The 23,449-nt window shown below is 37.3% G+C and overlaps 1 protein-coding gene across 11 annotated transcripts in view; it reads right to left on the minus strand.

Annotated features, from left to right (window-relative positions):
- LOC150083163 (uncharacterized) overlaps positions 1-23,449 on the minus strand; it is a 1,214,634-nt gene that overhangs the window by 118,343 nt on the left and 1,072,842 nt on the right. For all 11 annotated transcript variants that reach the window (XM_090377874.1, XM_090377875.1, XM_090377878.1 and 8 more), the window contains one exon: positions 21,972-22,172. In XM_090377874.1, the coding sequence (XP_090234000.1) occupies positions 21,972-22,172 (201 nt within the window). The remainder of the gene's footprint in view (positions 1-21,971; positions 22,173-23,449) is intronic.

The following is a 23,449-nucleotide window of genomic DNA, read 5'->3' on the forward strand; positions in this document are numbered from 1 at the left end:
GAGCAACGTATCAACTCTATGGTACAACACTGACAGTGGTAGAGAATGAAAGGGACTTGGGGGTGGTTGTGCAGGCAGATATGAAGTTCTCTGAGCAGTGCAGACGGGCTGCAAGAGTAGCTCATGGAGTATTGTCAATGATATACAGGAATTTTTCCAGCAGAGATAAGGAGGTGATTATTCCATTGTATAAGGCGATGGTCAGGCCACACCTAGAGTACTGTATACAGGTCTGGAGGCCTCATTTCAAGAAGGATGTAGAGCTGCTGGAACGAGTACAGAGAAGGGCAACAAGATTAGTGAATGGAACAAAGGGGTGCTCTTACGAAGAAAGGCTTAAGTTTTGCAAATTACAGTGTCTGGAGACTAGGCACCAGCGAGGTGATCTGATAGAGGTGTATAAAGCCTTGAATGGTTTAAGCATGCTCAATGCTGATGGGATTCTTCCTCTAGCTCAGAATAATCACCTGAGAGGGCATAAATTCAAATTGAGGAAAGACAGATGTAGGATAGACGTGCGGAAATTTGCCTTTAGCCAGCGGGTGGTTGGTTGGTGGAACAGACTTCCATCCCTTGTGGTGGAGGTTGATAGCCTAAATAAGTTTAAGGCTCAGCTGGACAGGTATTTTGAACGAACAGAGGGGTGAAGTGGAAGTGGTTTTTTTTTTTTTTTTTTTTGGCTGATGCTGCATAAGCTTGCTTTCTTGCATCAAATGCCTCTACTAATGCTAATGCTAATGCTAATGCTAATGCTAAAGCATTGAATGGTTTGAGCATGCTCAATGCTGATGGGATTCTTCCTCTCGCTCAGAATAATCACCTGAGAGGGCATAAATTCAAATTGAGGAAAGACAGATGTAGGATAGACGTGCGGAAATTTGCCTTTAGCCAGCGGGTGGTTGGTTGGTGGAACAGACTTCCATCCCTTGTCGTGGAAGTTGATAGCCTAAATAAGTTTAAGGCTCAGCTGGACAGGTGTTTTGAATGAACAGAGGGGTGAAGTGGAAATAGTTTTTTTTTTTTTTTTTTGGCTGATGCTGCATAAGCTTGCTTTCTTGCATCAAATGCCTCTACTAATGGCATTTGATGCAAGAAATATAACTTACAAATACAACTTACAAATGGCAACGATTTCCGATTTACTCTAAGAGCGCTGATACAGTAGACATGCTTACTCTCTGCTCCCTAGCGAAATAATAATAATAATAAAAGAAGGGCACAAGAGGCCTATTATGAAATAACCAGGCTAGAGACTGATATCACAATGTACAGGTTGCAACTACATACCAAGTGGTTGGAACGATACCCGGATATTCAGGTCACTGAACAGTGATTAGTGGACCAAAGAAGGACCATCGTCATGAAGAACCTAATAGCTCCTGCTCTCTTGGAAAAAATCAAGCAGGATGTCAGTGATTAACTACAAAGCACAAAGAATATGGTCAATATAGAACCAGAGGAGGAACAGCATACCATGGAGCTAGAGGAGGAAGAGCAAGAAGAAATACAACCCAGAGTGGCTGAAGTGGAAAGAGACAAAGTCATGTTATCCAGAATAGAAGACAAGTGGAAGGCCCTAACAGAATTCGAAGGAATGGACCCCAAAATAACCCACGTGATACCTAAGCAAAGGCCAAATAAAATCCTGTGGAGAGAAACAGACCACCTCAATCAACAAATAATACCACATTACCTTGACAACAATGGTGCATTGCTGGAGGCCATCCACACAGCCATATACTGTGCTGCCATAGCAGCCACTAGGATTAATGGAAAAGAAATGAGACACCAGCAGCAGAAGAACAGAAAATAGAAGGAACCACCAGCTTGGGAAAGAAGAATTCAGCAGAAGATAGAAGAATCAAGAGTCAAGATAGGTTAGTTGACCCAGTACCAACAGGGTAATAGAAGTAAGAAATTGATTAGAAAGGTGAAGAGCATCCTCAAGAGAGACAGCATCCACAGTACACACGAGACCCAGAAATCAGAGAATAGGAGAATACTTGGACACACTGAAGCAGAACCTCCTCGTACACAGCAAGAGACTACACTGATACAAAGAGAGCTCCCAGAGGAAAATAAACAACCAAATCTTCGATGAGGATCAAAGAGCCTTCAACAAGAAATTGGGTGAAGATGAGAAAGCAGGAAACGTACTACCTGAAAAGAAGACAATCGGGGGAAATATCTGGAGCAGTGAAGTAAGGCATAACAGCAGAGCACCCTGGATAGAAGTAGAATAGAAGAAAACCAAGGACATACAAGAAATGAGAGAGTGGGAGATTCGAGAAGAAGAAGTAAAACAGTCGATCAGGAACACCCACAACTGGCGAACCCCGGGAATTGATAACATCCACAACTACTGGTACAAGAAGCTCACATGCATATACAAGCACCTAGTAGAGCAGTTCACTTGAATAATAAGGCATTTGGAGACAATCCTGAAGTTTCTCACTGAAGGAGTCACATATCTGAAGCTTAAAGATGAAGATACAAGAAACCCGGGTAAATACAGGCCAATCACCTGCTTCCCAATGATGTCCAAGATCCTGACCAGCTGCATAATCAAGGCCACTTAGAGAGTCAGAACATAATCGCCGAACAGCAGAAAGGATGAAAGTGGAGGAGCAAAGGATGCAAGGAACAATTAACCATAGATGCCACAGTTATGGAGGAAGCCTACAAGAAGAATTGCAACCTATGGCCTACATCGATTATTGCAAGGCCTTCGACTCCATACCTCATAGCTGGCTAATAGAGACCCTGAAGATCTACAAGGTCAATCCAATAGGGACAAACTTACTAGGAGCAACAATGGTGAAATGGAGTACAACCATTAAGGTCAAGAACATCACAACCAGGCTAATCCCCATTAGAAGAGGAATCTTTCAGGGAGATGTTCTGAGCCCACTGTGGTTCTGTCTAGCACTCAACCTGCAATCCACCATGCTTAACGGCAGCAAGTATAGATATAACCTCAAAGAAGGAAGAAAGAACCTCACCCACCTGATATACATGGATGACATCAAGATCTACACGCAACCGAAAAGCAAATCCAGCAACTACTCTGGATCACTTAATTCAACAATGACATCAGGATGGAATTTGCTCTAGACAAATGCAAAACCCAAACACTGCACCAGGGAAAATTAGTTGGCCGAAACTACCAGCTGCTGACTGGTAAAGAGATCGAAGCTATGACAGAGGAAGGAAGATAGATAAGTGTATACCTCACTCAACCTAAGCGAGGAACCCCTTCCCACCCAGATTACACAAGAAACGAAGTTAGAAACATGGGCAAAAAAGACACTCCATGGCAGATGCTACAATGACCTCCATCAAGATCACATCGATAACATTACTTCCAATGCATGGCTCACAAGCAGGATGCTCTTCCCCGAGACTGAAGGATTCATGCTGGCCATCCAAGACCAGGTAATCAACACCAGAAACTATAGAAAATACATCGCAAAGGAGCCCGGAATGTCAGATGACACATGTCGACGACGCCACCTGGCCTCACAAACGATCCAACATCACCGTTGGGTGCAAGGTGATCACCCAGACTGAGTACTACACTTATAGACACGACCAGGTAGCCAGGATAATACATCAGAAGCTACTGAGGAAATATCAGTTGACCAAAGAAAGAGTACCATACTACAAGTACGAACCCCAGGCAGTACTAGCGATGCGAACCCACAAGCTGTACTGGGACCATGACATAATAAAGGATAAGACCATCCCGCACAATAGACTGGACATAACCCTTGTGGACAAGATGGAAAAGGCTACCTACCTGATTGACATAGCAGTGACCAACACTAGCAATGTCCGGAAAACCCATGAGGAAAAATCAGGAAGTACACAAACCTGACACTTCTTGCATATGCCACAAGGAGATGTGGCATATGCAAGAAGTGGTGATATTCTGGCTTATGTTACTCATTTATTGACAAATTTAATGGAAAAGTTTGGTGAAACACAAACTCTTAACATCTCAAAGGCTTTTGATCACGTTTGGTATAAAGGTCTTCTAAACAAGCTTCCATCTTATGGTTTGCCAACTGTTTTTTTTAATTGGTTATCCAGTTGTCTTTCTGATTGCTCACTGAGGGTGATGGTAGATGGCTCTCTGTCTTCTAACTTCTCCACTAATGCTGGTGTCCTCCAAGGTTCAGTTCTTTCCCCCACTCTTTTCCTCTTGTATCTTAATGACCTTCTTCCATTGACTGGAAATCCTATCCATAGTTTTGCCGATGATAGCACATTGCATTCCAATTTCCATTTTGAAAAACCTTTCAAAATTTTCATGGCCAAACGGGGTAGAGAAAGTACAAATTTCTGGAATTTGGCCATAAAAAGGCCAAATTGGCAACCCTATCATGAGACCCTTATCAAAAATTCATTGTTAGACAGTAGTACAAGGCCCATTGGGTAAAATATTTCCTCTCATGGTCTCTGCTTGCTAACAGAAGAAACTGTTTTTACAAGATTATCATTGTTGTTATGATTGGAACTTAATGACACAAAGGGAAGCTAAGTCTCTCTCTCTGCAATTCAATTGAAAACCAGATTATATGCAGCATGTCACTGTGAATTAATGTCTAAGAAAGAAAACAGTTCTGCAAAATTTGCTGTATTTCCTAGATGTTGCAGTGTTTTATGGCCCTGTAGGTTTTAACAGGTCTGAAAAGCATTAGACCTAATATATATGAGTAATCAAGTCATAAAGGAGGTTAGTCAGGTGAGGCAGATTATGAGAAATCCTTGGCAAAGGATGCAAAAAAAAAAACAGCAAAGAGTTCTTTACTTATGTAAATTCTAGAAGGAAAGGGATGAATCAGATTGAACCACTTAACATAGATGAGTTGGCTATTGATGATTATGCTCAGGTAGCTAATAAACTGAATGAATATTTTGTATCTACATTCACAGATGAGGAGTTATTCAATGAGGGGAGTGCCAGAAGTTCATGAAACTCTAACAGGGAGCTAAGTGATTTTGTACTAACTGAGAGCAAAGTGGAGGAGAAATTGTTGAAGTTAAACTTAAAAAAGGCACCTGGGGTGGACGGGATCTATCCAGTTATATTAAAGGAGGCAGCAAAGGAAGTAAGCAAACCCTTGGCCATAATTATGAGAGCTTCCTTGGACTCTGGGGAGGTCCCCATGGACTGACTGGAGGTGTGCAAATGTATCACCAATTCACAAAGGGGGTTCAAAAGGTGACACAGGTAACTATAGACCTGTTAGTTTAACTTGTGTTCCGTGGAAAATAATAGAATCACTGGTTAAAAAAGCATTGCAGGATCATCTAGACAAGACTGCAGTAATAGTTAAGACACAGCATGGGTTTGTTAAAGGGAGGTCTTGTCTGATCAATTCAATTGGATACTATGATGTGGTCACAAAGGAACTGAATGCCAAAAATAACTTTGATATCATATACTTGGAATTCAGGAAAGCTTTTGATACTGTTGCACATGGAAGATTGCTGTACAAATTGGAGAGGTATGGCATTAAGAGTAAGTTGCTACAATGGATAAAGGGATGGTTGAGTGAGAGATGACAGAGAGTGGTAATCAATGGACACTGCTCTTCGTGGACAAATGTTATTAGTGGAGTTCTCCAGGGTTTGGTGTTGGGCCTATTGTTGTTTTGTATATTTATCTATGACAGAAAAGACAGTATGCTACTCCAACTGAGCCAAACTGATTAATTTGTTTAGCTTCATGGGCTGATTTTCATTTCCTTTAACACCAGAGTGTCCTGGTATCCAACAGAGTGTTAGTTCTTTACTGTATTCTTTACATCATTGAAGATGACTTCTCATGTCTTTCAAAACCATTTTAGAAGAGAACAGATTTTGTCAAATAGATGATACACTGAAGTAATCTATATAAATTATGAGAAGCCGCAAGAACTGCACATTTTTATCAAGACTAGCTGTATTGCACACAGCTCAGCCATCAGTATGCTGTATTCTGTGGGTAGTGAAATATTACCTGTGAAGGAAGAAAAAATGGCTGCTGAACCTACATTACTGTATTTTGCACCACCCTTGTACACTATTTTCTGTGAAAAGTCTGTTGTTATTGTTGTTATTTGGTTTTTAGGAGCATTAGCAACTAAGGCCATATTGCTCTGGGGATATGCGGTGGTCATTCCCTGACCTTTCCACATCCTCCGTATTTGGTGGTCACGGGCTTGAACCCTGGTCTAATCAAGAAGCATGTGCTACGCACTGCTGCTCCTGCCCACCTGGCTAAGGAGGCGGCCTTTGTGAAAAGTCTGTGAATTTTCTGAAGTGTGTACAGGTTTCAGTTGCTGGAAACTATGTGCTGGCAAACTATTCTTACCAAACTATCCACTGGGTGAAGGCATGACTGCAGTGAGCAGTAAGAGTCCTTTATGGCAGATCAGCTAATAGGTATTATGATGAATGTTCATGAAATCTACATTCTAGTAATGAAATTGGTCTTTTCAGCCAAAATCCCACAGATCGAGACTCTCTATGTTTTGCCTCATGAAAAACACTCTGGATTTAAGAGAGAGTTCAAACTTGGATGAGTAGGAAAGTTTTGTGTTTTTGTAGCATATAGAAAAAGAAGGGTTTGCCTTCTAACAGGTGATGAGGGTTCATTAGCTTCATTATACAAACTGTGCACTAGGGAAGTTCTAAAGGCTCCAAGGGCAGTCCAAAAGATGCTATACTAAATGGTACTAAGTGGTTACAAAACATTTTTCCTGGCTGAGGCACATACCAGAGATCCATAATCAAGTTACAACCTGATTAATGCTTTATAGAAATATAAGTTTCTGTGTGTGAGTGTCCCATGGTGCAGCTGATACTGATTAAAGAATATTTAGTTTTTGTAAGCAGTTAGTTCAGAGAAGTGTTACATGAGTCTGAAAGTTTATTATCCATTATCAAGCCCAGAAAACTGATAGTACAATTAGCAACTGGGTTCAGATTATTCTTTATTCAAAGTTTGGAGTTAGTTAGGGGTGCACGTCATTTGCAGAAGTTGATGGCAATAGATTTTTTTCAGATATTCAGTATCCATTTTTTTGAGTTCAACATTCTAATTCATTTATTGCCATTTGGAGCTTGTCTTATTGTATGGTACTCATAATTTGAGAGTGACAGGAAATAGGGAGATTATTTGCATACAGGTATTCTTCAACTGTGCTTTGAATGCTTGAGTCATGCTGTTTGCTCAGATTGTGAATAGTATTGCACTGAGAATAGGCCCCTTTGGTACACTTTCTTCTTCTCCTTCTTGAACATATATGGAGGATAACAAAGTGTAATGAACCTGAAAAGACCTGAGGTTGAGGAAATTCTGTATCACAATATCTTCTATAGATATTGACAAATGCATTCCAGATGTCAGTTTTAGCTTTGATGTGCATATCTAAAGTGGATCAGTTCTTTCAAAAGCAATATTCATGATTCATTGAGGTTTTTTGTGTTTCTAAGATCCACGTAAGTCTATAATGTACCACCTTTTCAAGTAAACAACTGGTAAGGGAGACTGGTTTATAATTATATGGGAAGGAGGGGTCTTTCCCTGATTTTGCAATGTCAACACAATTGAATGACACTTCAAGAGTGAATACATGTTTTCTATAAAAATCCTTCTATAAAAGAACAGTAGAGAGGTCTCACCATAAGACTTTCCAGCACGATGTAGCAAATGTCATCTGGGCCTGCAGCAAAGCTAGAAAACTTTTGTAAGGACTGTTTAGGTTCTATTAATGCAAAGGTTTGATTATATGGATTGGAGGCTAGCGAAATTGATCTAATACCACTTGGCACAAGATTAATACGTAGAAAATGCATATCAAATGCAATAGCAGCTGATATCGAAGAGAAAGCTTTAGAAAGTGCTTCTGCTATCTCAGCAGGAGAGAAAAAATTGTTATACCTCTTATATTCTGATGAAGAATCGGGGAAGGAACTTGATGATATTTACCATTCTGAGCCTGAATTCTTTTTCAAATTAACCACAAATCTGCATCACTGTAAATGGTGTTGACAAATATAATCCAAGATTCTCATGAGGCCTGATTTGTTGTGCAGTTTGGCGTTAAGGGTAAGTTACAACTATGGATGAAAGGATGGTTCAATGGGAGAAGGCAGACAGTGGTTATTAATGGACACTGCTCTTCACAGAATAATTTTTTAGTGGAGCGCTGCAGGGATCATTGTTGGGCCCATTATATTCTATATTTATTAATGATGTTAATGAAAGTATATTCTGCTTAATGCCTAAGTTTGCAGATGATGCAAAGGTTGGCAGGGTGGCAAATGATGGCAGATCTAGAAAAAGACAGACAGACTGAGAAATGGCAGCTGAAGTTTAATATTGACGAATGCAAGATACCACATATGGGCAGCAGTAGTCCCAGATTAACATACCAGCTGTGTAGTACTACACTCAGCATATTAGAAAATGAAAAAAAAAAACCCTGGTGGTAATTGTGCAATCATATATGAAGTTCTCTGAGCGGTGCAGACAGGCAGCCAGAGCTCGTGGGATTTTGTCAGTGATATACAGGAACTTTTCTAGCAGGGATAATGAGGTAATTATACCATTTACAAGGCAATTGCCATCTTGAGTAGTGCATACAGATCTGGAGGCTTGCCCGTTTTAGGAAGGATGATGATCTGCTGGAACAGGTGCAGAGAAGGGCAACAACATTGGTGAAGGGAACGAAAGGATAGGCTTACCATGAACAGCTTCATTTCTGCAAATTGTGTCTGGAGACTACGCACCTGGGAGGTGATCTGATCGAGGTGTTTAAGGCTTTGAAGAGATTGAGTAAGCTCAATGCTGATAGCATTCCTCTTGCTCAGACTGCACACGTGGAGACAAATTCAAATTGAGGAAGGATGGTTGCAGATCAGATGTGTGGAGTCAGCAGGTGGTTAATTGTTCAAACAAACTTCCATCTGTTGTGAAAGTGGATAGTTTGACTAAATTCAAGTAAGAACTAGAAAAAATATTGAAGAAATTGAGAAAATATTGAAAAAAATTTGTTTTTTTGACTGCTTTATAAGCTTGCTTTCGAGCATCATTTTGCCACTACTAATACTAATACTAATGCTTCAGCACTGCGTTTCTTCTAATTCATGAGGTTAGCCTATTGTGAGAAATTTACGAAATTGATTCCAGGCTTAAATCTCCTTGATTGTACAGGATCACGGTCCCTATTGTAACAGTAACTGCAACAGTCATTGACCCGCTGTGATTTTGGTCTTGATATAGCTGCAACAGCTGATATTTCATTAGTGATATGTGCAGTTACATCTTCAACAGGAGAGGACTGAATCAGCTGATCATCAAGGTGGACATATTTTGAGTAAAGTAATTATTAAATTCTGCCTTGTGGAAGTTCCAGGTTGTGTAACTTGGAAACTGAGGGGTTAACTGAGCCTGTAATTTATAGATAATAGTTAGTAAAATAATAAGAGGAGTTTACCTCGATATAGTGCATAGAACACTTCCGTATGATACCCTCCAGAAATTAAAATGGAAAAAACTAAAAAATCGACAACTTACCGGTACATTAGAGTAAAATATAAATAATTTAAATAATCAATTTAACGCAATTCAAATCAATTTAAAACAATTAAAAATCAAATTAACGCAATTAAAAGAATCTAACGAAAATATGTTAAGCTTGCCTTAAAATCTCAATATTCGAATAAACAAAAATACCTTTCTCAGGTTAGGAAGCTTCGCGATAAATTAAAAAATTATCTACATCCGAACGATTGGTCTGTATTGAAGACCTCCATAGATTTGCGACAGGAAGCACAGGCCTCAGAAATAAAAAACAGACACGTTAATAAGTTGCAAACATTATTGTATAGATCAAGACACGTTCATGCAAATTCTAACACATTGTCGCGGGCTTGCGACCAAGTTCATATGAGTTGGGTGACATCCCCCCCACAGACACACAACGTGCTACCACAGAATATGCCAGCTAGTTCATGAACAATCCCTCACCCATTATCCAACGAACTGACATATCAACAGGTTACAAATCTTTCCTCGTGTACACTATCGCAGGACCAGATTTCGCTTTTATCCAAAGGACTAAATTATAATTTACCACCTCGAAAACTGCCTAAAAAACAATGCATAATTGATATTGAATTTGGATTTTGTAATGTTCCACAAAAAGATGTATTTATTCAACAAGTTAACCAAGTAGTGAATAACATAAAAGAAACGCGACTTCCTAAATTGAATACACATGACAGTTCAGCTTTACGAGAACTTCGGGGAAATAAGGACATTATTATACAGAGGGCAGATAAAGGAGATACAGTGGTAATACTAGATAAACATGATTATATTAATAAGTTAGATTCAGTTGTGTCAGATACCTCCACTTATCGTGAAGTAGACCCAGCACTGTTTATCAATTTGGTCAATCAATACAATAAAACGTTAACCGTGTATCGAAAAAACGACTACATTACTATGGTTCAGTTAAAGGAATTGAAGTCCAGAACATACAACATTCCTGCACTTTTCGGTCAGGTAAAATTACACAAGACTGGGTTTCCTATTCGACCTATTGTTTCCTACAGGAACTCAGCATTTTCATAATTAGCCACACATCAATGGACACTGCTCATCGTGGACTAATGTTATTAGTGGAGTCCCTCGGGGTTCAGTACTGGGTCCATTATTGTTTTTTGTATTTATAAATGATATTGATGATGGTATATCAAGCTTAATGTCCAAGTTTGCAGACGATACGAAGGTTGGCAGGGTCGTCAAGGACACTACTGACACTATGCTACTGCAACAGGATCTGGAAAGGTTGAGCAGATGGGCTGAGAGGCGGCAAATGAAGTTTAACATTGACAAATGTAAAGTACTACATATGGGAAACAGCAACCCAAGAGCAACGTATCAACTCTGTGATACTACAATGACAGTGGTAGAGAATGAAAAGGACCTGGGGGTAATTGTGCAGGCAGATATGAAGTTCTCTGTGCAGTGCAGACAGGCTGCAAGAGTAGCTCATGGTGTATTGTTGATGATATATAGGACGTTTTCTAGCAGGGATAAGGAGGTGATTATTCCCTTGTATAAGGCAATGGTCAGATCACACCTAGAGTACTGTATACAGGTCTGGAGGCCTCATTTCAAGAAGGATGTAGAGATGCTGGAACAAGTACAGAGAAGGGCAACAAGATTAGTGAATGGAACAAAGGGGTGCTCTTACGAAGAAAGGCTTAAGTTTTGCAAATTATAGTGTCTGGAGACTAGGCACCGGCGAGGTGATCTGATAGAGGTGTATAAAGCCTTGAATGGTTTGAGCATGCTCAATGCTAATGGGATTCTTCCTCTTGCTCAGAATAATCACCTGAGAGGGCATAAATTCAAATTGAGAAAAGACAGATGTAGGATAGACATGAGGAAATTTGCCTTTAGCCAGCGGGTGGTTGGTTGGTGGAATAGACTTCCATCCCTTGTCGTGGAAGTTAATAGCCTAAATAAGTTTAAGGCTCAGCTGGACAGGTATTTTGAATGAACAGAGGGGTGAAGTGGAAGTGATTATTTTTTATTTATTTATTTATTTTTTTTTTTTGGCTGATGCTGCATAAGCTTGCTTTCTTGCATCAAATGCCTCTACTAATGCTAATGATAATGTATATAACATTATAAAACCCTTTAGACAGGTAATACAATTTGGGATTAAGAACTACGATACATTATTTAATAAGCTTAAAGACTGTAGACTCGGCGACAATGACAATTTATTCTCACTAGATGTTACCTCATTATATACGAATGTAAACGTTGAATACACATTAGATATTATTTGGGATATGTTAAATAAAAACTCGACACTGATTAATTATATGAAGCTACCCATTAAGAAAATTTTTCACGTAATTAAACTGTTAGTTGAGGCTAACTACATCACCTTTCGAGACAAGGTGTACAAACAAATTTTTGGATTACCAATGGGTTTGAGCCTGAGTGGCTTAATGTCAGAGATCTATCTCAACGATTGAGCAGATACATCTGACACCTTTTCGAACCAGTATCACATACTATGGGAGGATTTACACGATGTTCTAGTTATTACCGATAGTAATACTATCCAAGACATTTTACATTCGTTTAATAATATTCATTCTAGACTCAAATTTACATTGGAAAGGGAGGATACGGATACAAAGTCATTAAACTTTCTAAATTTCACGCTTACCCGGGACTCGAATAAAATACAATTTAGCATCTATCAAAAACCTACAAACACCGGTATGCTTCTACATTATAATAGCTATCACCCGTTCACCTACAAAAAGATCGATTATCTTTAATCAATTTCTTAATGCCTATAAATATTCAACGACGGATTCTGCTTTGGACTCAGAAATACAAATATTAACTAGCAGATTCTTAAACAGGGGTTATTCCATTACCACAATAAACCGAATTAGGGTAAAAGCTAAGGATAAGATACAAAATACTACACCAATCAACAATAGTAATATCAAAAAATACTTTATTTCTGTCCCATATGTTGAACAGTGGCACAAACAGCTTAACAGATTCTTTAAAGATACCGAATTTAAAATTGTAGCTAGGCCAATACGGAAGTTACACACTATACTGAACAATCGCTCGGTTCTTTCAGCGTCCGCAACACAAATTAATGATCTGGTATACAACATTTCTTGCGGTGATTGCGACTCGTCTTATCAAGGTTCGACGCGATTTTCTCTTAATATTTGTGTAAATCAACACGAAGCTTCAGTTCGTGCTTCTCGTTCAGCAGCGTCAAGAATTAGCCTTTCATGCCATTAACGAAAAACATACTTTTTTATTTAACGAGGCCAAAATACTTGATGTTCAGCGTAATTATACGCGACTATTAATTGCAGAAACTGCTGAAATTAAATTACACAAGAATTCTGTTAATGTTCGGCGGCCATATTTGATCTCCGATGCGTGGACCTTTACGCGCATGCGCCATGACAAATAATCTCTATTTAAGTATCAGGTTTAACCCGATTCAGTAATTTTCATTGCTGTGATCACGACATACGGTCGAAATGCGTTGTCAGCTTCAGGAAGGAAAATCGTTTTGTATATTTTCGTTAGATTCTTTTAATTGCGTTAATTTGATTTTTAATTGTTTTAAATTGATTTGAATTGTGTTAAATTGTTTATTTAAATTATTTATATTTTACTCTAATGTACCGGTAAGTTGTCGATTTTTTCGTTTTTTCCGTTTTAATTTCTGTAGGGTATCATACGGAAGTGTTCTACGCACTATATTGAGGTAAACTCCTCTTATTATTTTACTAATATTATTATCAACGTAGAACATATTGAGTAGTACAGCTCTGATTCATACTAGATAATAGTTAGTGATCCACTGCTATGTGGATCGCTCAGCACTGATCATTCCACACTCAGATACCATCTGCTTTAGATGGAGCACCTGTTGGGTGCTCCATCTAAAGCAGATGGAGCACCTGTTGGGAGATGGATGCAAGACCCAGTGTTTAACTAAGCGAGTTGGTAGTTGTCCAGTAAAGATTCTATTAGCCTAATTCTTAACATCTAGGTAAGAAGATCCCCATAATGGGTTGTGCCATTCAGATCTAAAATTCAAAGTTGAGGGTGGAAGCTGAGATATTACATTGTCATGACCAGCAAAATATCTGGAGACCAGAGTTAAAGTGACTCTTATGATGATGCATACAACCACTATTTCTAAGTTAGCTTGGAAAGGTGTATGCTCGGATGCAGAACTGGATTTAAAGATAATTGCAACTCTCCCATGAGCAGGTGATTTTGTGTTTGTGTCATGTCTGTACATGGTATAGTTACCTTAGGAGACATTCCAAGGTTTAGGTAAGTTTTCTGTAAGCAAACTAACAGAATCATGTTGTTCAACATATTGGTCTGCTAGCTCATCAATATTCACTACAAGTCTCCACAATTCCATTGCATTATATTATGCATTACTTAGTTTTAGGCTTCTTTGAGGAGGTAAACTTATATTATTCCTGTTTTGGCTTTTCTTTCTTTGGATATATAGGGCAACCATCATCTACATCATCTTTTGCATGTTGCATCAGTTTCTTTCATTTACTTATCTATTTCCACACTAGTGGAATTCGGTTGTTTTGTTTCCATAGAAACAGTCAGTTTTGGTTTGGTTATTTCTAGTGGGACTGGCTCTCTGTCGGGTGCTATAGTTATTAGCATTTTAGTTATAACATCATCTGTGTTTTCATTTGCAATTTGGGCACAGATGATGAGAAACAGTATGCTCTGACTGACTGATTGTATTCTTTTGATCCACAAAGAGTACAGATTGCAAACCACAACATGTTGACTGAGAATGGCTGTAATTTTGGCATTTATAGTATCTGTGGGGTTGGGCATGTAAGTAAAAATTCTACATAACATATAACCAGTTTTAACAATTTGAGGTAAAACAGGAGTACTGAAAGTATGATACTCCAAGCAGATATTAAATTTCCATCCTTTTTTTGTCATAATTTTTCTTGCATGTGTAACCTACTGATTTTAATCTCAATTATTTCCTCCTCTGAGACAGTTACCAAGTCTTACTTCATTATAACTTCTGTTCCAAGGAAAATAATGAATTCACTGAATGAAATAAAGAAGTAATGCAGGAGTTACTTTTTGTATTATACCTAGTACCTAGTGCAGTTATACTTCAGTCACAGCATGGATTTGTCAAGGGCAATCTTTGGTGACCAATTTCATTGGATACTATGATGCAGTAACAAAGGATATGGATGCAAAAATAATTTTGATCTCATATGCTTGGATTTCAGGAAAGCTTTGATACTGTTGCTCATAACAGGCAGATTACTGTATGAATTGGAGCAGTGGTCATTAAGGGTAAGTTACTGCTGTGGATAAAGGGAGTTGTTATCAATGGACACTGCTCTTCGTGGACTAACGTTATCAGTGAAGTCCCCCATGGTTCACTGCTGGAACCATTGCTGTTTTCTGAATTTATTCATGATATTGATGAAGATATATCAGGTTTAATGTCTAAGTTTGTAAATGATACGCAGGTTGTCATGATGGTTGATGGTATGCTACTGAATACGGCAATTCAAGTTTAACATTGACAAATGCAAAGTGCTGCACTTGGGCATCAGTAATCCCAGATTAACATGCCAATGGTGTGACACTACACTCAGGGTAATTGAAGATGAAAAGGACCTGTAGGTAATTGTGCAGTCAGATATGAAGTTCTCTGAGCAGTGCAAACAGTTTGTTTGTTTGTTTGTTATTTGGTTTTTAGGAGCATTAGCAACTAAGGCCATATTTCTCCGGGGATATGCGGTGGTCATTCCCTGACTTTCTGCATCCTCTGTATTTGGTGGTCATGGGCTCGAACCCTGGTCTAATCAAGAAGCGTGTGCTATGCGCTGCTGCTCCTGCCTACCTGGCTACGGTGGTGCCGCCAGTACAAACAGGCTGCCAGGACAGCTCACGAGGTTTAGTCAATGATATGCAGGAATTATGCTGGGCGCTGTACAAAGCAATGGTCAGGTGACATCTTGAGTACTGAATACAGGTTTGTAGGCCTCGTTTTAGATAGGATGTAGGCTGGAACGGGTACAGAGAAGGGCAACAAGGTCAATGAAGGAAACACAGGGCTTCACTTCTGTAAATTGCAGCATCTGGAGACTAGGCACCTGTGAAGTGATCTGATTGAGATGTTTAAGGCTTTGAATGAATTGAGCAAGCCCATGCAAATGGGATTCTTCTAATTGCTCTTGAGTAGGCATAAATCTAAATTGAGGAAGAAAGGAAGGCTTGTTGCAGAATAGATTGCTGGAACAAACTTCCATCTGATGTTGTGGAAGGGGATAGCTTGAATATCTTGAAATGGATAGCTAGCAAGGAAGAACTAGACAAACTGTTGGAGGGGATGGATAGGTGAAATGGGAATTATTATTATTTTTTTTTTTTTTGGCTGATGCAGTATAAGTTTGCTTTTATCGCAACATTTGCCACTATTAATGCTAATGCCACCTCCTCTGGAGCTATTCAGGGGAGCATGAGGAGTGACTAAAACTGGGAGTCCACCAAAAGATCTTGCTTTAATAACTGTTCTGAATGTCTTGTTTCAGATGCTTCTATCAAGAAGATCCCAGAAAAGTCTCTTAACCACTTTTGGGGAGCCAGCTACCACCTCAATATTTTTCTTTGCAGGCTAAGGAGACAGTTTATTTAATGGCTGCATACTCATTATATGCATAATGAGAAACAAGGTATTTCCACCAAAGAGGAGTATTTTTTTTTATTTTTTTATTTTAGCCTGTAAAGACCCGTGATCCTTTTTATCCCTGATATCTTGGTTAGTGTATGTTGGCTCTGTTGAAGGATAAACTGAGAAATCCATGTTATGCTCTCCTTTTAGCCATGGGTATCACACCTACTTTTCCAGCCCCTGCCATATGGAGGCAGAAGTATTTCCACTAGTGACCAAGCATCTGTTAGTAAAGAAGTTAGTTTGTTTTCATTTGGTACTCTGGGCCATTTTTACTGGGATGGGATATACTGAAATAGAAGGGGTGCAAGAATATTATTATTACTAGTAGTATTCAGTAGTAGTAGTAGTGGCATATGAGTAGTAGTAGTAGTAGAGGGACAATTTAGGAGCTGCTGCTTGACTGCATCCACTAGATGCATATGATATTATGTAGGATGGAAGTTGTTTGTATCAACATGAATAATAAGAAAAGAAATATGAATTTCTTAACTGGGTTTTTATTTAAAACCTTTTAAGTATAGAACCACTTGCAATAAACTGAGCGTAGAAAGGCACTAGAAACAAAACAGAACTAATTCACTTCAAAAGAGCACTTTAAGTATCACACTAGAAAATTGCTTAGTACTATCGTTTTGGCACTCTGGGCTATTACAGGGATGGGATATACTGAAATTGAAGCGATGCAAGAATATTATTATTATTAGTAGTAGTCAATAGTAATAGTAGTGGCATATGATCTAAGAAAGCAAGCTTATAAAACATCAGCAAAAAAAAAAAAAAAAAAAAAAGTCCAAATCACCTGCCCATCCCCTGCAATAATTCATCTAATTCTTCCTTGAATTTAATCAAACTACCACTTCCATAACAGATGGAAGTTTGTTTGAACAATTAACCACCAAGACTGAAGGTAAACCTCCACACATCTGTCTTACAACCATTCTTCTTCAATTTGAATTTATGCCTCCTCATGTGTGTATTCTGAGCAAGAGGAATAATGCTACCAGCATTGAGCTTGCTCAATCTCTTCAAGCCTTAAACACTTCAATCATATTATCTTGCAGGTACCTAGAGTCTCCAGACAATGTAATTTGTATAACTGAAGCCTTTCTTAGTAAGACCACCCTTTTGTTCCCTTCATCAATCTCATTGCTCTACTGACTAGATGCACTAGAGGTTTTGACCACTAACAATGGAACAGTTTTAAAAGTACCATCAGCATACCAGAGCTCACTTTGTGCCAATAAAAGTTTACATTTTTTTTGGAAAAATTTAATATGGAATTATCTACTAGTCCGGAATCAAAGAGTAAAAACTGTTCTCCATTGTACATTTTTGTATACTGTTCTGGAAACTGTATGTCTCTACAATGAGTTGGCAGAGTTGAGGCAGAAGCAAGTTGAAACATAAAACACAATAAGCAAGTTGAAACATAAAACACAATAAGCAAGTTGAAACATAAAACACAATAAGCAAGTTGAAACATAAACACAATATGAAACATAAGGCATCAACTGATGCCTTATGTTTCATATTGTTCTATTGATGCTGTTCATTCTTGGCAATTGGGGAGCTGCTGCTTGAGTGAATCCACTAGACCAGGTGTCCCCAAACTATGGCCTGTGGGCCAGATCCGGCCAGAAAAGAATTTTATCCAGTACACGGATATTTCAATTAGATCGCAAAAATTAATATTTATATTAGATCACAATAAAATTTATAAAACACACATTTTACAGATTATTTTAACATTTGTCAGTTGATTAATAGTGTTGACACCTTAGTCTTTTTAGATATTAATTCTGTTATTAACCTTAATTCTGTTATTACTCAAAGCTATTCTTTGAAACATCATCAAAATAAGCTGTTAATCTTGACCCTGTCATTAATAGCAATAGGTATTAGAGACAGTAATTAGGAATTTCCTAATCCATTGCCAGTCTGCACACCAATCCTGATGTCAGAGTATGGAAGCAAAGGTCACTCTAGGTTTCCACTATCAACATTATTGTCAAGAATCCCAGATCCAGGATAAAACCTGGCACCAGCAGAATGGCCTAATGATTGCTATCGGTAAGATGCTGATCCAGCCTGCACATGAACCCTGATGGTCAGAGTATGGGAGCAAAGGTTACCCCTGGCTATACAAGAACATCGGATCCAGGATAAAAACACGACGCTATCCTATTTGTTAATGGAGTTAAATCCTCTGCTATAAATTAACTGTTGGCAGCCTGTATGCACAAATTTTCTAGTAGCATCAGCAAGAGACGGCTGTCGGTAAGTATGAATTTAATCTCTTTGTATTACCTTACATTTCCTGTTTTCCATTGTAACAGCAATTCAAAACTTAATACTTTAAAATCAAATCGTAATTTGCAAATTGTAATATTGGTAATTGTAATTGTATTATTGGTAATTGTAATTGTATTATTGGTAATTGTAATTGTATTATTGGTAATTGTAACTGTAATATCCTAAAATATTCCAATTTGTAGCCCTTTCTGTTCTCCCCACAGCATGGTCTGATCATGGGTATCAGAAAGATACCCAAAATGTCACCTTATTAAACTATATTATAATTAATAACAGTTTTATATTATAATATAAAACCATAAGTTTTATATTATAATAATGTAGTTTATTAGGCAAACAGCCTAATAAACTGCATTATTAATTTCACGTGATATAAGAGTGATATGAATATAATAATAACCTTTTATGTTAAAATATTTCATAAAATTTTAAGACGTTATCATCATCATCAGCCATTTTCAATCCACTGCAGGATGAAGGCCTCTCCAGCAACTTTCCAGTCCTGTTTTGTGCAATGGCCATCCATTTACTACCCACAAAACTCATGAATTTCATCTATCCATCTTCGTTGTTGTCTTCCAGGTTTTCTTCTAGCTCCTGTTGGGTACCATTCTGTTATTTTCTTAGTCCATCTGTCATCATGTCTTCAAGCTATGTGATAGATCCAAAGACTTTTTCTGGTTAGATTTGTGATAGCAGATGAAACCTGGAACATTATTTTCAAAGAACAGACAAGAAGTGGACAATGAAAGTACACAACATTTTCTGCTCCAATTCTTCATATGAAAAGATGATAGTATCAATTTTAGATTTTCAGATTTTGCTGTTAGTGTTAATAAGGCCAAACCATCTGAGGGAAATTGTAATCTTCAATTTTCATTCAAGACAACACTAAAGCTAACAGTGTGAAAATCTCTCAAAATGGATAATCTTGCACTGGAACAATGCACTGACATACTGAATATGAATGCATGGAATGACAAATGAAACCCCAGGGGCCACATCTGGTGAGTATGGATTTGGCACACCCAGGGTCCTAAGCTGGATATCATCATTCTTCTCTTTCTTGGTCATTCCCTTTTACTTCTCTCTCTCTCTCTCTCTCTCTCTCTCTTAGGGTAACTGGGGAATTTTTTTTTGACTGATGAGCATAAGCCTCAGGCTTCCTTGTACCATATAGTTAATAATAATAATAATTTGTGCCTCTTAGTTTGAAATCCTTGTTAGCTTTGTTAGTTCCTGAATTTCTTGAACACCCACTCCACTCTATTCAACTTATTAACACAACCAGACATACACTTTTTTTTTCCAAGTGGAAAAAATGTAATGGAAAACTTACAAAAAAAAAAAAAAAAAACCATCTGGCTAGGACATAGAGTCTCATATTTAGACATCATGGTTGTCATCAATAATCTTTTGAAAAGCTTGGACAAAACCTTTGAGGATGAGATGAAAGCTTGACAAACACAGTGACAGAATTGTAACAATGAGAATGAAGATTATATAAAAAAAATAACAGCTATTTATGTTATAATCAAGTAATAATACTTTGTTCTTCATATTTAGGCTGAAAACGTTTTGGTCACGCCCCCCCAACCATGGCATTTGTTCTCCTGGCAGCATAAATCAATTTTTATTAGTTAATTTTAAAATTACAACAGAACCCAAATAAGAAGTTTTCCAAGGGACTGGAGGTTTAGAACTTCTTAGAAGGGAAAGTGACCTAAGGGTATGAAATATTAACTACACAAATAAAAATAAAAAAATACACATACATAAGTTAAAGATGGTTTTTAAGTACTATTTTAGAATTTATAACTATTGTACTCTGTCTATGGGAAACTTTTTTAAACTGAAGATTTCTAATTGCTTAACATTCTGCTATTGGAAAACTTATTACCAAGTTGGAACATACCTTAAAAGGTCACAATTACAATAAGACAGAGAAACAATCCACTAAGTAATTCAGAACTGTTCACAACCATCAGAACTTAACACTTAACATAGTCTACGTATCCAATTATGGATATCAATAAAAACAATTGCAATATGTCGCTTCTAATATCAAAATGTTTATACTAAAAAGGTTTTAGCGCTGAAAATCTCAGACTATGGAAAATTCACTAATCGAACAGTGTCCAGCATCATTTTAGTTCACAGTAAACACCGAAGTAGATTAAATGGCATCATTTCTATTATATCTCATATTGTGAATGCCTTCACAACGCCCTGATATTGAACTATCTCAAATAAGCAATACTTTGACAATGGATCCTTGAATAGGCAACACTTCGGCAATGGATTCTCGGCAGATACTACCACCGCTGGGTGGTGGTATATGCCGAGAATAAGTAATATTAGTCTTCTCCATTGGCAAAGCATTGCTTATTGGAGGTAGTGAAATATCAGGGCAACTCATGAAGGAATTCACAATATGAGATATAACAAAACAGTGCCATTTCACCTAATTAGGTGATTTACTATGAACTAAAATGATGCTTGGCACTAACTTGTTTGATTACCAAAATGTTTATATTGTTTTATACTTTTTAATATAAACATGAAAAATTTCTATATTTATAAAACATATTAAGTGGGAAAACGTCATTATAATAATACACTGTGTATTCTTTATCATGAACTTTTTATGCGGGAAAACCTTTTACCCGGGAAACTTCTTGTGCAGGAAAATAATATATTACAACATATAGAGGTGAAATTGGGACTTAAGAAACCAAATCTAGTACAGTGGAAAACTTCTTATGCGGGAAATTCTTATCTGGGTTCTACTGTATTAATTAGATCTCAGTTTGTTTTACATAACCCCACTTGAATGATTTTATATATGCTACAGATAATATGGTTAAGCAAAGCCTTTAACTCCCATAATGTAATTTTTCATGTGTTTTCCAGACTTTCATATCTAATTTCATATTTAATTTACTAATATTATTATCAACGTAGAACATATTGAGTATTTACTAATATTTACTAATTTACTAAGACTTTCATATATATGTACCAGTTTTGAAATCTTGGGTAACTAAATACCCAATGTCAAGAGGTGTAAAATTTGTGTAACCATTCTTGGGTTAAATTTTAAAAATGTTACAAACATTCCCATGTGTGGAAAGCATGAACTCAGCATATGACTGAGTTTTATATGGTATTGCAATATTCATTATATTAACCAAGTTAAATATTGCCATAGAGGAAGAATGGTTAGTGAATATGAGCAACTCATTGGAATTATTCTAGGATTTCAATTAATTCCTAACATAAAATTTATTAGCAAGAAATATGAATAAACCAGATTACAAAATTGTAACATATTACCATTTCAGTTGCTTCTAAAACTGTATCCTCCAAGCCATAGATTTTTTGGCCAATTAAATATACTCCATGTGACCAAAGAGCACAGTCTTCGTGCACCCAAAATTCTTTGTTCTCAACTATTGTATCAACAGGGAATTGGGCTGGAGATAATGGTGGTTCCATACAAGGTTCTACATCTTGCAAATCATTTGGCTTTTGACCCTGTAAAAGCACAGTGGTATAAACTGAATAACCTGTAAATCAACATCAAACATGCAATACAGGAACAACATGAACAGCACAGATACTAGTTACATTAAAATATAGTGATTTTCAGGAAGTTATTTTCTAGGTCAAGGCCACTTATATCTGAACCATATTTGTAAGAATGGATTTTGCAGCATAGTTCAAGGGCACAGAATTATAATTTTAAGCACAGTGTTATGTTTCTTGCAGGATGAACAATACATCCTGTATAAGCAGTGATGATCCCCTTGTTGGAATACAATATGATTTCCAACATCTAACCAGTTCAAAATTTCCATTGAAATTATCTTCCATTAGGTTGCTCTCTAAAATTGAAGAAATATTACCATTGCCATTTGCAATACTGATCACTACTCAGGATACTTGCAAGGTACTATTTTTTAAAATCTTTTTCAAAATAAAAACTCAACTACATTGAATTATTCTTTGCATATTCTCTTTGACTTTTTGCTACCTTCTTTCAAGCATTTGAATGAAGACTTATAAAATTCCTTTGGTTTGATCCAAAAAGAATGCGAACAGAACACTTTTGACAGCTTGAAACTTTACAGTTCTTTTGCACCAAGATTGTTGTTATGGTGGTGGTTTCATGACAAAAGCAACTATGGCCAAGATGTGTCATTCATATATATTCAGAAGTGAATTGTACATGTTAATTTTATGACTTTATATTTATTCATAGATTCCAATTTTCTTAAGATAATTGTAAAGTTCATTCATGCTGGCTTTACCTCCAATTATCTGAGGCAATGTTAATGGATACACTGTCCAATTAGACACTTTTCTAATGAATTCAAGATGTGGACGCTCTTCTAGGAAGTTCCATACTGTAAGTTCAGTTTTATAGTCTGGACATGTTGGAGGTGCACCTCCTATTATATTAATTAATATCTCTGGGAAATGAAACTGTGCCCAATCCTCAATTTTCCTAAAAGTTCCTTATGTGCTTGGTCTCTCCACAAATTTGCCCATACCTGTCAACTGATTTCTCTAAAGATTGATTTGAGGTCTATAAAAGGGAGAAACTGGAAATTCTCTATTTCTTCTTCAATTGTTTTTTTGCAGCTTGATCAGCCTTCTAATTGCCACTGTTGCCCACATAATTGAGGATTCAACATATCATGATATCTCTTGCGTGCTTCTCGTGCAGGCTTTCTTTACCTTAGCCATGATATCTTGACTTAGCTCATACAGTTCTTTTTTCAGCATTTGATTTTGTTTATGACATAATT

The sequence above is a fragment of the Mastigoproctus giganteus genome, chromosome 7 (genome assembly GCF_048544385.1).
Source record: "Mastigoproctus giganteus isolate SK-2022 chromosome 7, ASM4854438v1, whole genome shotgun sequence".
NCBI classification, from domain to species: Eukaryota; Metazoa; Arthropoda; class Arachnida; order Uropygi; family Thelyphonidae; genus Mastigoproctus; species Mastigoproctus giganteus.